This window comes from Felis catus, chromosome D2 (assembly GCF_018350175.1).
Source record: "Felis catus isolate Fca126 chromosome D2, F.catus_Fca126_mat1.0, whole genome shotgun sequence".
Classification (NCBI taxonomy): Eukaryota; Metazoa; Chordata; class Mammalia; order Carnivora; family Felidae; genus Felis; species Felis catus.
Window position 1 is genome coordinate 23,459,740 of NC_058378.1, and position 15,380 is coordinate 23,475,119.

Genomic DNA, 15,380 nt, shown 5'->3' on the forward strand with positions numbered 1-15,380 from the left:
ATTGTTTTTTCTTTTAAGAAAACATTTAGTCCACTGTCTAAATGAATGTTCTTACACAAAAGTTCCTAATTTTATTGTAATTCCTTTAATGAAAATTATGTTTTTTCCCCCCAGGTAAATCAAAGATCTGGTTCATACCTTCATTAAGTTGTAAAATTTCAAGTAGTGTTAAATAATGCTAAAGTTCTCTTAACTTGCCAAAGATATGTTAACTTCATTTAAAAATCGTGTCAATGCCATCTATCCCCAAAATGTCAAGTAGTTCACATTTATTTAGGTATTTTTTAATTATTTGAGATGTTTCATTTCATCTAACCTACAAGTATTACTAGATATCTCAGAATGATTAATGAGAGGAGGTAACTTTAGTCAATATCTAAACCCCATTAAATGGACATTACTCACATTCACTTAGATTTTGTGACTTTTTTCTTATATAACTTATATATAAGTTTTTTCTTATATATTTCTATATTTTCTATAGAATGAGTTACTATAGGAAATTCGGATCTTCCTTAGAGCCCTTTTAAATATGATAAATTTTATTTCAGAATAAATAGGATTGCTTCTTGGAAGGAAGAAAAGAAGGAAATCTATCACTGATATATTGCCAACTCTGTGTGCTAGGCACTATGTTTGGTTCTAATCTTTAACATGCATTATTGAATCTCAGAGCAACTCCCACATGGGAGGTATTATAACCACTATCTCAGAGCTGAGCAAGTAGTCCACAGAGCAGGGTTGCAAGCTGTGAAGTGGCAGAACTAGAAATTGAATCTCCCAGTATATAATGAAAAGGCCATGAGCACTATAAACATAAAGGTATTTGTGTCTCAACTGAAAGACATGCTAATGTCAGTTGATAGCTCCTTCCTTCCTCCCTTCCTTCCTTCCTTCCTTCCTTCCTTCCTTCCTTCCTTCCTTCCTTCCTTCCTTTTTTAAAACTTTTCTTTTTGGTCGTTTGCTTGTTTTTAGTTCTTTTTTTTTTAATTCGGCGGGTAGAAGACCTTGCTCCTCCTAAAGAATTGTCACCATCACTGTGGCAAAATATATAGATGCCTTATTGTGGTCACATTTTGTGTATCAGTTTCTAGGAGGAGAAATTTTAAGTGAATTAGCAAAACTAATAGAGAAGCCACTCATGCCTTATGCACGCTTCCTGCTTTTAGTCAACCTTACAAGGGAAGAGTTAGTAGTTCTTGTATGTGAGAAAAAGAAAACACAATTTTTCTTCTCTGCAAGTGGGGGAATTTTATCTTTGCTTATACATAAGTATATAGTGCTACGTTACAGATAAATAATAGTACCAACAGGAGAAAAAATAATTATACTTGATAATGAAAAAAATTGTATGATATTAACTGATCAGACTAAGGCTGTTTTTTTTTTTCCCTCTCATGAACAAAGATCAAATATTTATAGAATCTTTGAGTTCTATATATCTCTAAACAATAATTTTTCAATACAATTGCCAGAATCGCTTGGCAAACAAGGAACCATGTAAATCTCAACTTGCATGGAATATAAGAAATAGGTGCCGACAATAAGATGAAATGGATATTGAGATTATATGTTTAAGACTTCAAAACAGGTATTATAAAAGTGCTTAAGTGAACAATCATGAACATCCTTGAAATAAGTGTTAAAAAGAATCATGAAAGAAATAGAAGGTATAAAGAAGAAACAAATGGAAATTTTAGAATGAAATTATATAATAACCAAAATCAAAATCTCATTAGGTAGAAAGAATATAATGGAGAGAAGACAAAGGAAAAATTAGTGAACTTGAATATGAAGTGATAACAATTATCCAGTCTGAATAATACAGAGGAAAAACGATTGGCAAACAAATGAACAAAACCTCAGAGACTTGTGGGACAACCAAAGTTCTAATATCCATATTGTTAGAGTCCCAAAAGGACCAGAGAAAGAGGATGTTGCTAAACAAACATTTGAAGAAATAATGGCTGAAAACTTCCCAAATTTGGCAAAAGGCATAAGCTCATAAATTCAAGAGACTGACTGGACTACAAACAGGCTAACCCAAAAGAAAAACACCATCAACCAACTGGGTCTAATTGACATTTATAGAACAGTCTACCCCCAAACAGCAGAATAATCATTGTTTTCAATTGCACATAGAATATTAACCAAGGCAGACCATATCCTGGGCCATACAACAACTTTGCATTTAAAATAATTGAAATTATACAAATATGTTCTCTGATCATAATGGTATTAAACAAGAAATTATTAACAGAAATATATCAGGAAAGCTTCAAACATATTAAACAATGCAATTCTAAATAGTATGCAGGTCATATATCTTGACAGATGTTAGAAAAGACTTTTAAGTAAGTAAAAATAAAATGTATGAAAATTTATGTGGCAGAGCTGAGTCCATGAGAAGAGGGAAGTTTGTATTATATATTTATAATAAAATGCTTATATTATAAAACAAGTCTAAAATTAACAATCTAAACTTAGACCTTAAAAGGCAGTTTTAAAAAATCAAGCAGAAATCAAGCAGAAAAGAAAGACATAATAAAGAACAGAAATCAATGAAATTGTAAAAAAAAAAAAAAAATAGACAAAAATCAATGAAACCAAAATCTGGATATTTGAAAACATCAATAAAATTGCTAAACATGAAGAAAAACTTGTCTCAGAAAAAAAAAAAAGAGATAGAAGGCACAGATCATTACCAGGTATTAAAAAAGGGGGATATCACTACAGACTCCGCCGACATTAACAGGATATTAGGAGAATACTACTTATATACATAAATTAGAAAACAAAGAGGAAATGAACCAAGTCCCCCAAAACCGCAAGCCAGCAAAACTTGTGCAAGATGAAACTTATGACATGATAGTCTTAGAACTATTTAAGAGATTGAATTATTTGTTGCTCAAAACTTCTAGTAAAAAATCTGCAGGCCCAGATATTTTCACTGGAAAGTTCTATCAAACATTTAATGAATAAATGCCACCAATTGTACATAATCTCTTCTAGAAATAATAGAGAAAGAGTTCTTCCTAACTCATTTTATGGAGCTAGAGTTATCTTCATACCAAAACCTGACAAAGATAGTATGAAAAAAAAGAGAGGGAAAAAAGGAGGCAACAACAGCAAGAGGAGGAGGAGGAGGAGGAAGGGGAGGAGAAATTACAGACCAATATCCTTCATGAACATGCACAAAACATTTTTTCAACAAAATATTATCAAAATGAATCAAGCAACATATAAAAAAAATAACACAACCCATTGGGGTTTATCCCAGAAATTCACTGGTGGTTCAATATTTGAAAATTTCATCAATGTAAATGATCAAAAGAGGACGAGCTACATGGGATGATATAAATAGATACAGAGAAAACATTTGGCTAAACACAACATCCATTCATTATTTTACAAATGTCAGAGAACTAAGACAAGAAATGATACTTTTCAACGTCATAAATGGCATCTACAAAATACCTAAGCCTATCATTATAGTTAGTGGTAAAAGACCAAGTTCTTTCCCCATAAGATCAGGATCAAGACAAGAATGTCTACTCTTAGCACTCCTATTCAACATAGGATGGAATTCTTAGCAATAAGTGCAATAGAGTAGAAAAATAAAATACATGCAGATTGGGAAGGAAGAAATAAAACCGTCCCTGTTCTCAGATGAAAGGATTGTCTATATAAAAAATACACAGAATAAAAAAAAATCCTAGAACTAATAAGTTAAGCAAGTTTGCAGGAATAAGGTCAAAATACAAAAAGTCAATTGTATTTCAGTGTATTAGGCATATACATTGTATATCAAAATTTTAATAAATAGTATTATTCACAATAGCTCAAAAAATAAAAGAAATACTTAAGTATAAATCTAACAAAAATGTACAAGATCTGTATGCTATAAACTACAAAATGATGATCAAAGAAAAGAAAACCCAAATAAATGGAAAACAGTGTTGTTGGATTAGAAGTTTCTACATGGTAACGATGTCACTTCTTCCCAAATTGATCTGTACATTTAATGCAGTATCAATCCAAATCCCAGCAGGATTTTTTTCTAGATATACCAAGCTGATTTTTAAATTTACATGGAATGGCTAAGGACTCAGAATAGCTAAAGCACCTTTGAAAAATAAGCATAAAGCTGCATAAATCATACTACCCAATTTTAAGACTTCTTGTAAAGTTAAAAAAATAAAGTCAATGTTGAATTAGTGAAGACGACACACAGAAGGAACAGAAGACAGAATGCCGAAATACACTGACACAAAAAAGGTCATCTGATTTTTTTGATAAATATGCAAAAGCAATTCAACTGAACAGGGCAATCTTTTCAACAAATATTGGAACACCTATGCTAAAAAAAAAAAAAATTACACATCAGCCCAAACCCTTTACTTGATACACTTAGCTCTAATTGGATTTTTTGGAAAAAAATTCGAAGAAAATATTCATGGCCTGGTGTTTTACAGAGTTCTTACCCATGACCCCCAAAACATGACCCATACAGGAAAAAACTGATAAATTAGATTTCACCAAATTTTAAATCTTTTCTTTTATTAAAGTCACTCTTAAAGGAAGGAAAAGCTACAGAGAGAAAAAAATCTGCAAATCAGGTATTTGACAAAAGACTTGTTTCTATAACATGTAAAGAACTCTCAAAACAACAATAAGAAAACAATCCTATTAAAAATAGGCAAAGCTGTCAAAACCCGTAAGTCCTGTCAACCATGAGGAAAACACTAGACAAACCCAAACTGAGGAACATTGTACAAACTATCTGACCAGTACTCCTCAAACTAAGAAGGCTATTGAAAAAAAGAAAAGATTGAGAAATTATCACTCTAGGGAAACCTCAGGAGACATGACTCCAAAATGTAATGTGGTATCCTAGATGGGCTCTTCAAACAGAAAAAGAACATTAAGTAAAAGTTAAGGAAATCTAATAATAATTTTAAAAATATATGGGGCGCCTGGGTGGCGCAGTCGGTTAAGCGTCCGGCTTCAGCCAGGTCACGATCTCTCGGTCCGGGAGTTCGAGCCCCGCGTCGGGCTCTGGGCTGATGGCTCGGAGCCTGGAGCCTGTTTCCGATTCTGTGTCTCCCTCTCTCTCTGCCCCTCCCCCGTTCGTGCTCTGTCTCTCTCTGTCCCAAAAATAAATAAACGTTGAAAAAAAAAATAAATAAATAAATTTAAAAATATATACTTATGTATAAAAACAAAGATTTAATGGAAGAAAAAAATATATGCTCTAACAAAAAAGACAAACTTTTTAAGAATAAACTTTAAAAAGAAATGTACAAGTTCTATATGAAAAAAACTTCAGAGAACTTTTAAAGGTCACAAGGAAGTTTTCAACATTTGGAAGAACTTGACAATATTCATGGAAATACTCCACATCAAAAAAAAATGCTAAATCTCACTAAGTTAATGTATAATAATAGTATCGCAATAAAATTACCAAGTTTTTTGTTGATGTTTTTGCCTAGAGGAGGCTTACTAGGCAAGGTAATTCTAACAAAAATATAGAAAATAAGCAAATACAAACTGTCTTTAAAAAGTGTAGGGGTTCCTGGGTGGCTCAGTTGGTTAAGTGTCCGACTCTTGATTTTGGCTCAGGTCATGATCTCACATCTCATGAGTTCAAGCACAGCATCAGGCTCTGCACTGGCAGTGTGGAGCCTACTTGGGTTTCTCTCTCCTCCCTCTCTTTCTGCCTCTTTCTTTTCTTTCCCCTCCTCTTCTTGTGCACATGCACTATCTCTTTCTCTCAAAATAAATAAACTTAAAAAGATAAAAAGTATAATAAACTATAGCCTATCTTGGGATTAGAATAGTAGTGTAGTGTTATAATATCTCAAATATTTGAACACAGTGGTTAATGACTAAAGAGACAGACCAATAAAACACAATGGAAAGTTTAGAAATAGACCCAAGCATTGAAATTCAGTATTTTATAAAACGACATCTGAAATATCCATGGTGAAAAGATGCACTATTTAGTAAATAATACTGTGTCCATCTAGAAAAAATAGAATTGGATCCAACCCTCTGTATTTCCATAAACCATGGTATATTACAAGTGGATCACTTTTTTTACTTAATGTAAATGTAAAATAAATGGAACTGTAAAAATGTTGGAGGAAAACATGGATAAATTCCTTATAACCTTGGATGGGGAAGACCTTTAAAACTATGCCTCAAAATTCCAAAGCCATAAAGACAAAGATAATTAAAGTTGATATATAAAAACCAAAAGTCTACAAAGAAAAAATACCAAGAGAAAAATCAAAAAAAGAATAAGAAACTGGGGAGATTATTGTATCTCAGACACCAGCAAACAATTAAGTTCTATAATATAAAAAAAAAAAGCATGAAAAAGCAAGGAGAAAAAGACCAATACTTCAACAGAAGAGTAAGCCAAGGATATGACTAAATAAGTACAAGTGATTCTTAAATGAAAAGTTTAGCATTAAAGATAATAAGGAAAATGCTAATTAAAACTGCACAGAAATGTCATATGTCAGATTGACAAAACTTTAAAATTTTGGTAGCATTTTCAGCTGTCAAAGCTATAAGAAAATAGGTACTATCCTATATTGCTAATGGAAATATGTATTTAAAACCCTCCTGAGGAGTTTAGGTTAGCAGCTGTCTATCAAATTCACTAATGTATTGTCCCCTTTGACCTAGCAATTCCACTTTTGTGAATTTACCCTACATATTTACTTACATACATGTAAGTAAAGTCGTTAGTTTCAGTCATGTTTGTAAAAGCAAAAAATGAGAAATATCACCTGGAGATAAATCAGCATGAACTCACTTAACTTAATATAGATACACATATATTTGTAGAGTTAAGTGTATGTACATATACTTCTTAGCTCTGTCTGCAGAGAAGGCCTAGAAGCGACAGCATCCCAGTAGTAATGAGCATACCCAGGAACCAGGTCTTGGTTTATAATTTAATTCTCCAAGAAAAGGAGAGAAGGCTTACTGTAGACCTGGAGCAGGGAACATAAAAGATGAGCCTGGGGGCATATTGTAGTGGCCAAGAGTAAATGCTCAAAAATCAAAATGATGGTTGGTGTGTCAATGAAATAGAGAAGCCAACTGAAAAGTTTCCAATGTCCAAAGTTGGAACAATATGAACAAAATAGCATGATAGTATTGAATTATAATCCAAAGTACAAAATTAACACCCACCAATCTATACTGATAGAAATTAATGATTTATATAAATAATCAGCAGTATGAAGTTTCCTCAAAACATTAAAAATAGAACAACCATATGATCTGGCAACCCCACTTCCGGGAATATATCCAAGTGAAACAAAAACATTAACTCAAGAAGATATCTGCACCCCCATGTTCATAGCAGTATTATTTACAATCACCAAGATATGGAAACAACCTAAGTGTCCATCTATGGGCGAATGGATAAAGAAGTTGTAGTATATATACATAACCATGGAACATTGTTATTCACCCTAAAGAAACAAATCTCACCATTTGTGACAACATGGATGAAACTTGAAGGCGTATGCTAAATGAAATAAATCAGACAGAGAAAGACTAATACTGTACAATTGCACTTACATGTGGAATTTAAAACAAAAACAAAGAAACAAAACACCAAACCCATAGAAATTGTGGATACCAGAATGTGGAAGGTGGTCAAGCTACAGACTTCCACGTACAAGATAAATAAGTACTAGGGATGTAATGAACAACATGCTGATGACAGTTACCAGGTGTGATATACGAGAAAGTTGTTAAGAGAGTAAATCCTAAGAGTTCTCATCACAAGAATTTTTTTCCTTTGTCTTCTTTTCTCTCTATTGTGTCTATATGAGAAGATGGATGTTACCTAAATCTATTGCAGTAACCACTGGACAATAAATAAAACCATCTTGCTGTGTGCCCTAAACTTACACAGTGATATATGTCAATTATTTCTCAATAGCACTGGGGAATTTTTTCTGTAGGGAAGGATGTGGGAAGTGGACGTGTGGGCAACAAAGGTGAGGAAGCCTTTTCACAATATACATTCACCTATGTTTTTTGAACCATGTGAATATATCACCTATGCAAAAATTGAAATAAGTCAGACAGACTTATGGTAAAAAAAAAAAGAATATATGACATGAACAGTCCTATGGTTTGCAACCTCTTAGCTTAATGTTCACAATCTAGAAACAGAATAAAGGAAAGTAAAACATTTTCATGAATCTTCACATTCCAAATTTGACAAGATATTTCCATTTTATTTTTTTCTGTAACTTACAAATGACTCAAAAATATTTCTTTTATGTGAAATTTTATATTGTTGATATCAGTTCAAAAATGAGTTTTAAAAACTTGAGCAGGACCCATGCAACTACTCATAAACTAGGAGAGCATGAAAGTACATATGTGAAATCTAACCAGAAAAAAAGCAAGGGATCTAGTTTTCCCTTTGGGCAGGAAAAAAATTCCCTCAAACCTTTAAACGTAAGAAGGTTATAGTTATCATCATGAAAGAATATAATCATAGGTAAGTGTGTCAGAGAAAGAGGTAGTCTGTTTATACTTGGACTCAGAGGAGGTAGAGTCCTGAGCACACAGTGAACATTTGCATCCAGCAACATCTTAACAGAAAAAGCACCGTAGAACATGTCTAGGCTGTTGGCTGCAGCGTGGTTGACCGTTAATAAAATTCTAGCGTAGGAACTGCATTTTCTACTGACTCAGTTTCTGATCTGTTCCTTGTCTCAAGTTTGTGCTGCATTACCCACAAGGCATTCTGCAGACAACTCACCTGGAATCACATTGGATCAAAACTAAAAGATAATGCAACATAGGATTGTCTTAACAATATACATTTTGGGCTCTAGTTTTTCCAGGGTCTGACCAAGGACAAGCTGTTGAGTATTAGACTGGATATTTGACCCCTGTCCAGGTTGATGGGCCTAGATTGATTCTCCTCCATATAACATGAATATTAGCAAATAGCCACAGAATACTTTTTTTGTTCCACGAAGTTTAATTATTTCCCCCTAAATAGGAATGATAATATAGGTAACATTTGTGTAGGATTATCTTGTGCCAGTCAGTGCATTTGCTTTCCAAATACTGTCTAATTAATTCACACACAACCTTGAAATAGTTCTATTATTCTCCCCATTTTAAAAATGAGAAAAATAAATGAGATTTAGAAAGATTAAATAACTCCTTAAGGTCACAAGCATCAACCCCAGTGACTGAGAATTCATCCTTCCTACTGCTACATCAAATGTGCCAGCTTTGAGCTGACTCTAGAAAGCTCTATATACATGTAATATAGTAGTGTACATATTTCAGTTTACCAAGAGTTTAACATGCATGCCTTATTTGAGCCTCACAACAGCACCATCATTTTGAAAGTTAGTCTTATGTTCGTTTACAGATTTAAGAAATGAAACTTAGATCACCTAGCTAGTAAGTGGCAGTTATAAGGTACCATCTTACGTCTTCCAACTAATTATTCTAGCATGTTCGTTCATTATCCTAAATTTTCAAAGAATAACTTTGATTTCTAATGGCCCTTACTATTTAAATGGTTTAATCTTTCATATTTTAATCATATCACTAAATATGATTTTTAAAAGCAAATATTTCAGTTAGATAAGTGAAGTGATAACTTTCCTAATTTTTAAAGCCATTATCTATAGAAAGACATTAGACATAGAAAACAGTTTTAAAGTGTCAATTATATTTCAACATAAGAAAATAGTCATATAAATGTATTTTTGTGCTTGATACACGTAATTACATCTAGAATTATAATCATCTAAGAATTACTTTTTCCTCCAGCATCTCTAATTAATACCATTTTAGTAATTAAATGATTCAGATTTTTAATCCATTCATTTTTGAATTGCTTTTATCCAACATTTTTTCATTTCTGAAGTTATCCCCAAACAGTTTCAAGTTTATCATAGGAAAAGAAATGTACAATAATAACTGAGCTTCCCTTATAATGATACAGTAAAGCCCAGTTATCCAGCAATAACTTGTGTGTCTAACATATATAAAAGAAAATCTGAAGGGGCGCTATGAGAAATGGACCAATTGTCATTCATCAAACCAGATTTTAATTGTTACACAGTTTTTTGCTTCATTCTCATTCCCACAGGTAGAAAAGAATCTAGACTAAACAAATTGCAAGTTAGTGTTCATCATGTCTTCCTAAGATTTTTAATCATTTTGCTGTTATTTGATCAGTAATTTGAGGGCATAACACATCCCAGAGTGAAAGAGTAGCTGTGTTACCAGAAGTGGCTGGGTCCAACAATCTGCTTATGTTCTCATAAATCCTCTGCATTACCCACTCCGACCTCCCTGGAAGATGCACTCCATTAGTAAGAAGTAGAAAGTTTACTGCTGGTTTCCTAAGAGAGATAGAGGTTGGGTCCGGGAGGGTGGGGCTCACATTGAGCAGCACAGTGCTCCCCAGAGCCTTCATCCAGGCCCCCAGCTAACACCTCCCCCAATCCAAGCAGCTGCTCCAATCTCATCTTTGCCAGAGATTTTCAACTCTCCACCTCAGTCTCTTCAGTCTCATGTCCATACACTCATCACTTGTCAGTGTGTGTGTGTGTGTGTGTGTGTGTGTGTGTGTGTGAGTGATGGAAATAATATTTTGCCTGCCACAAATAAAAATGAGCATAATTAAATAGGAAACGAAGATGGAAGTTCATATTTGTGTTATAGACACTGTAAATGTTGAGTCTAAGGCTTTTGACATTTATCTACTTCTTTTTCAACTTGACACATGCCATAAAAGATACTATGCCTTTCTTGTTTGTTTTTAGTTGCAGGAGAATAGACCATAACCATTGACTTGTTTATTTTTGGTGATGGTGGCAAAGTGGTGTCAGCCTCGCTCTGTGCTGTCATCTGGCTCTCACCACCACCACGAGGCATGCATTTGAGAAACAGCTTACATAAGTTATAAGTCTGTATCTTGGAGAAAAAAAAATATCTTGATGTTTTCCGTAAAAATACATATTTCTGGCATCTAATGAAAATCTTCAGTCCCAAATCGCCACGTGGTAACAATCAGCCAAAGCCAAGTGTTGGTTGACTCTGTTAATCTACATTTTCAGCTCTGAGTTCAGCTCTCCTGTCTACAGTAACTGAATCCACCACGTAGGTGTTCCTTAGCAGCTAATTCAAACCACCATTGTGTCATTTCCATATTTTCCTTTATTCTAAGATCATTTAAAAAGTATATTTTCCATTTTAAAGTTATCTTTAGGTAGATTTTAAACTATTTGTGCATCTTAAAATGGAAACAAAATCTTTAGACAATTGTGTAACATGACAGTAATTTATTATTGTTGGATGTGTCAGTTGCTGTTCTTTTACAAAAATGTAATTACTAACATATCATTAAAAAACAACATTGCTATTAGCATTGGCCTTACCAATATTGGAAAAGTAAATATTTGGACGTTAAGGACATCTTGAATTATTTTGTTCCCAAAACATCTATCAAAATAATGCTTAAGAGTCTCTGGGTTTTATTTCAGCACTGCATATGTCCTTAGAAGACAGCATAAAATGGCTTGGAGAAGTTATGGCTGAAATAGGACCACCCCATTCACAGAAAAATGAAGAATGGAGTTTTTTTAATATAAAACAAGCCAATGCTATCATCGATTACTTAAAAATCAGGTATGGATTTTCTTTCAGTAGCATTTATTTTTCATTTCATTTTATTTTATAAAATGTCTACTAAATAGAAACTGATTCAATTTTTAGACATTCACAGTATTTATGCTATAATAAACCCAGCCAATAATGAGATAATATTAAAATCTTTAATCCAATAAATAAAATTCAGAACATTGAATTTTTGGCTAATCTTGCATTCTTAAAAAAAGGTTTGTGTTTAAAAAGTATAAGTTCATGTAGAATTATTTTTTTTCATGTACAATTATAATAAATGATACAAAAATTTATTTTTTCTCTTAATCTCTAATTAATAACATTTTATTAATAAATGTATTCTTTCACATTAATCCAACTTGATTACAATGGACTTTATATTTTAGGTAGTGGGCCTTGACATCAAAATTTTACATTTTAGAACAACATTAATTTCCATTTAAACATTTATTTGAAATTCTTTGTGCTAGAAGTTAGAGAGGTATATATCCATGCTTCCTCAAATTTATTATGTGCCCTGAAATACTTTGTAGTATTAACCAATTAAACTCATTAAATTTTTCTCTGTGCTTAGGAACTTATGGTGAATTGAGGGGAAATATTTTTATTACAGTGATTCTTCAGTGGTGAACTAAGAAATTGGCCTTTTATATAATCTGTCACAAGGTCTGCATTAGAGGCATGCATCTTTCCCAAAGGACATTTTGAGAGTTTGCAAATATTTAAACAAGAGTTGGTAAAAAATCTGTCTTTTGCCTAACTAAAAGCTTCTGCAGAATATCTTTTTTTCTCCAACACTATACACTGCAGTGTTTTCCAATTTTAAATTTTAAAATTCCAAAATAAAGGGTGCTGCATGATGTCCTAGACATGCTCATGATTTGCTTGGCAAGGATCCTGGCTGTAGTCTGGAAGCTTTTTAAATATTAATGTGTTTAATATGATAAGGTTTATATGCTGGTTTCTGGCATGAATTAATAATAGAATATGATATAAAATGTTTTTATATAATAGCATTGGATATAATTTGATTTCTTTTTTTTTTTTAATTTTTTTTTCAACGTTTATTTATTTTTGGGACAGAGAGAGACAGAGCATGAACGGGGGAGGGGCAGAGAGAGAGGGAGACACAGAATCGGAAACAGGCTCCAGGCTCTGAGCCATCAACCCAGAGCCCGACGCGGGGCTCGAACTCACAGACCGCGAGATCGTGACCTGGCTGAAGTCGGACGCTTAACCGACTGCGCCACCCAGGCGCCCCATATAATTTGATTTCTTAATGTAAAATATATACCTCCTAATGTGTGTCTCTCGCTGAGTACCCTTCATATCAATTAGAGTAAAGCAAGGTCCCTGTGTTGGAGGCAGGAAGGGAATGGAAATCCAGAACTGGAAACCTTGCTCCCCAAGGTCTTTTTGCCCATCAGAGTTTGGTAATCCCTAGGTGAGGGGAATTTTCTGCATATTTGTATAGCAACCTTCTTTCTCTTCTTTATCTATTTGAAACTGCCAGGTTTCTCTTTGAAGAACACATTTTTACATCTGAGCTCTAAGCCCAGGGGGTTTATGATGGGCACCAGGACTGATAGCTAACCATAGCAGCACAACTCTATGCAGGTGCCCTACTGGCATCTTCTAGATGGTGCAAGATTGCACCTCTTTTCTCTTTAATCGAAGGATGCTCATGAGTCTATTACTTGACATTTCATTTCAGAAAATTAAGTTAGGAAGGGATGTCAGTGTTAGTCATCATTAAATGCTAACCAGAGTAACTTTACTTACCAAAAATTTCTATTCTCATTTCTAAAAACAACAACAACAACCATAAAATGTTTGAGAGATTGGTCACGTGAAGCAAATCAGAACTATTTTTGATGACATTAAATCTTCATATTGTGATTTCAAATAAGTTATACACTTTTAAATTTTTTATTCAAATTTTGGTTAACATACAGTGCAATATTGGTTTCAGGAGTAGATTCCAGTAATTCATCACTTACATACAACACCCAGTGCTCATTCCAGTAAATGCCCTCCTTAATACCCATCACCCATTTAGCTCATCTTCCACCCACTTTCCTCCATCAACCCTCAGTTTGTTCTCAGTGTTTAAGAGTTTCTTGTGGTTTGTTTTCCTCTCTCCTCTTTTTCCCCTCTATCCATATGTTCATCTGTTTTGTTTCTTAAATTCCACATACGAGTGAAATCGTATGGTATCTGTCTTCTCTGACTTATTTTGCTTAGCATAATACACTTAGGTCCATCCGTATCACTGCAAATGGCAAGATTTCATTCTTTTTGATGGCTGGGTAATATTCCATTGTACATATATACATCTTCTTTATCCAATCAGCAGTTGATGGACATTTGGGCTCTCTCAATAGTTTGGTTCTTGTTGTTAAAGCTGCTATAAACACTGGGGTACACTACCTCATCAAATCTTTATTTTTGTATCCTTTGAGTAAATGCCTAGTGGTGCAACTTCTGGATTGTAGAGTAGTTCTATTTTTAGTTTTTTGGGGAACCTCCATACTGTTCTCCAGAGTGGCTATACCAATTTGCATTTCCACCAACAGTACAAGAGGGTTCCCCTTTCTCTGCATCCTCGCCAACACCTGTTGTTTCTTGTGTTGTTAATTTTAGCCATTCTGACAGGTGTGAGGTGGTATCTCATCATGGTTTTGATTTGTATTTCCCTGATGACAAGTGATGTTGAGCATCTTTTTTGTATCTATTAGCCATCTGGGTGTCTTCTTTGGAAAAGTGTCTATTCATGTCTCCTGCCCAAGGAACTTATACATTTTAAATGCACCTTTTACAGAAAATAAAATATCAGTTAGTAGGATATCTAGAATTGGTACTGAAGTTGTATAAAAAGAAATGTGCTTTTCTACAATACCTATTTAGAATGCCTCATAGGTCCACATATATACATTTAATGGCAATTAAACCATATAATATTTTTCATTTTAATGACTACAAAGAAGTTTTATAAATATGAAGCTAACTCATAAGTTTTATATAGTGTAAGCATGTTTCAATTTAATCTGATATTAAATTTACTCAACCAATGTAAGCCCTCGTCAATTCAGGAAGAGTAGTTTTTAGAACATGACCCATACCACGTGAAACTTAACTAGCAATAAAATTGGAATTTTGTTTGATACTGTTAATAGAATATAAATTGTATATTCCATCATATACATATGATATACATATACATATGCATATGCATATACATATACATATAAATGCTACTGCAGCTTTTTAATATAAGACATCACTTAGATATATCTGGTCCCACTACACTTCTGTCATTGTGTATTCTACCTATTCCTTGGAAATTAGGTGAAGGTAATGTGCATAGGCATTTACTCAATATAAGAAAATCAACACTGCCCCTCTGTGCACAACAGGGTATACTTCCTGGCAGTGAGCCCAGATGTCTTGACCCATTTTATTTCTTAGGATTCTCCCTTTGATTTAGAACTATGACAAGGTATTTGACAAAATAGTCTAGGGGCTTGAGTCAGCTGGAAGTCTTCCTTCCAAAGGAAGAGGGAGGAAATGTATTCCCATAACAGAGGTGTCACTTCACTCCCAGAGGAAGTTACCTAATAGTTCCCTGGTAAAGTTACAGACCCCAACCAAGATGGGGACCAGAGCGAAGTAATGGAGGCAAC

At 33.7% G+C, this 15,380-nt stretch overlaps 1 protein-coding gene across 1 annotated transcript in view; it reads left to right on the forward strand.

The window, feature by feature from the left end:
* CABCOCO1 (ciliary associated calcium binding coiled-coil 1) overlaps positions 1-15,380 on the forward strand; it is a 120,496-nt gene that overhangs the window by 18,400 nt on the left and 86,716 nt on the right. The window contains exon 4 of the mRNA XM_023240481.2: positions 11,559-11,703. Coding sequence (XP_023096249.2) covers positions 11,559-11,703 — 145 coding nt within the window. The remainder of the gene's footprint in view (positions 1-11,558; positions 11,704-15,380) is intronic.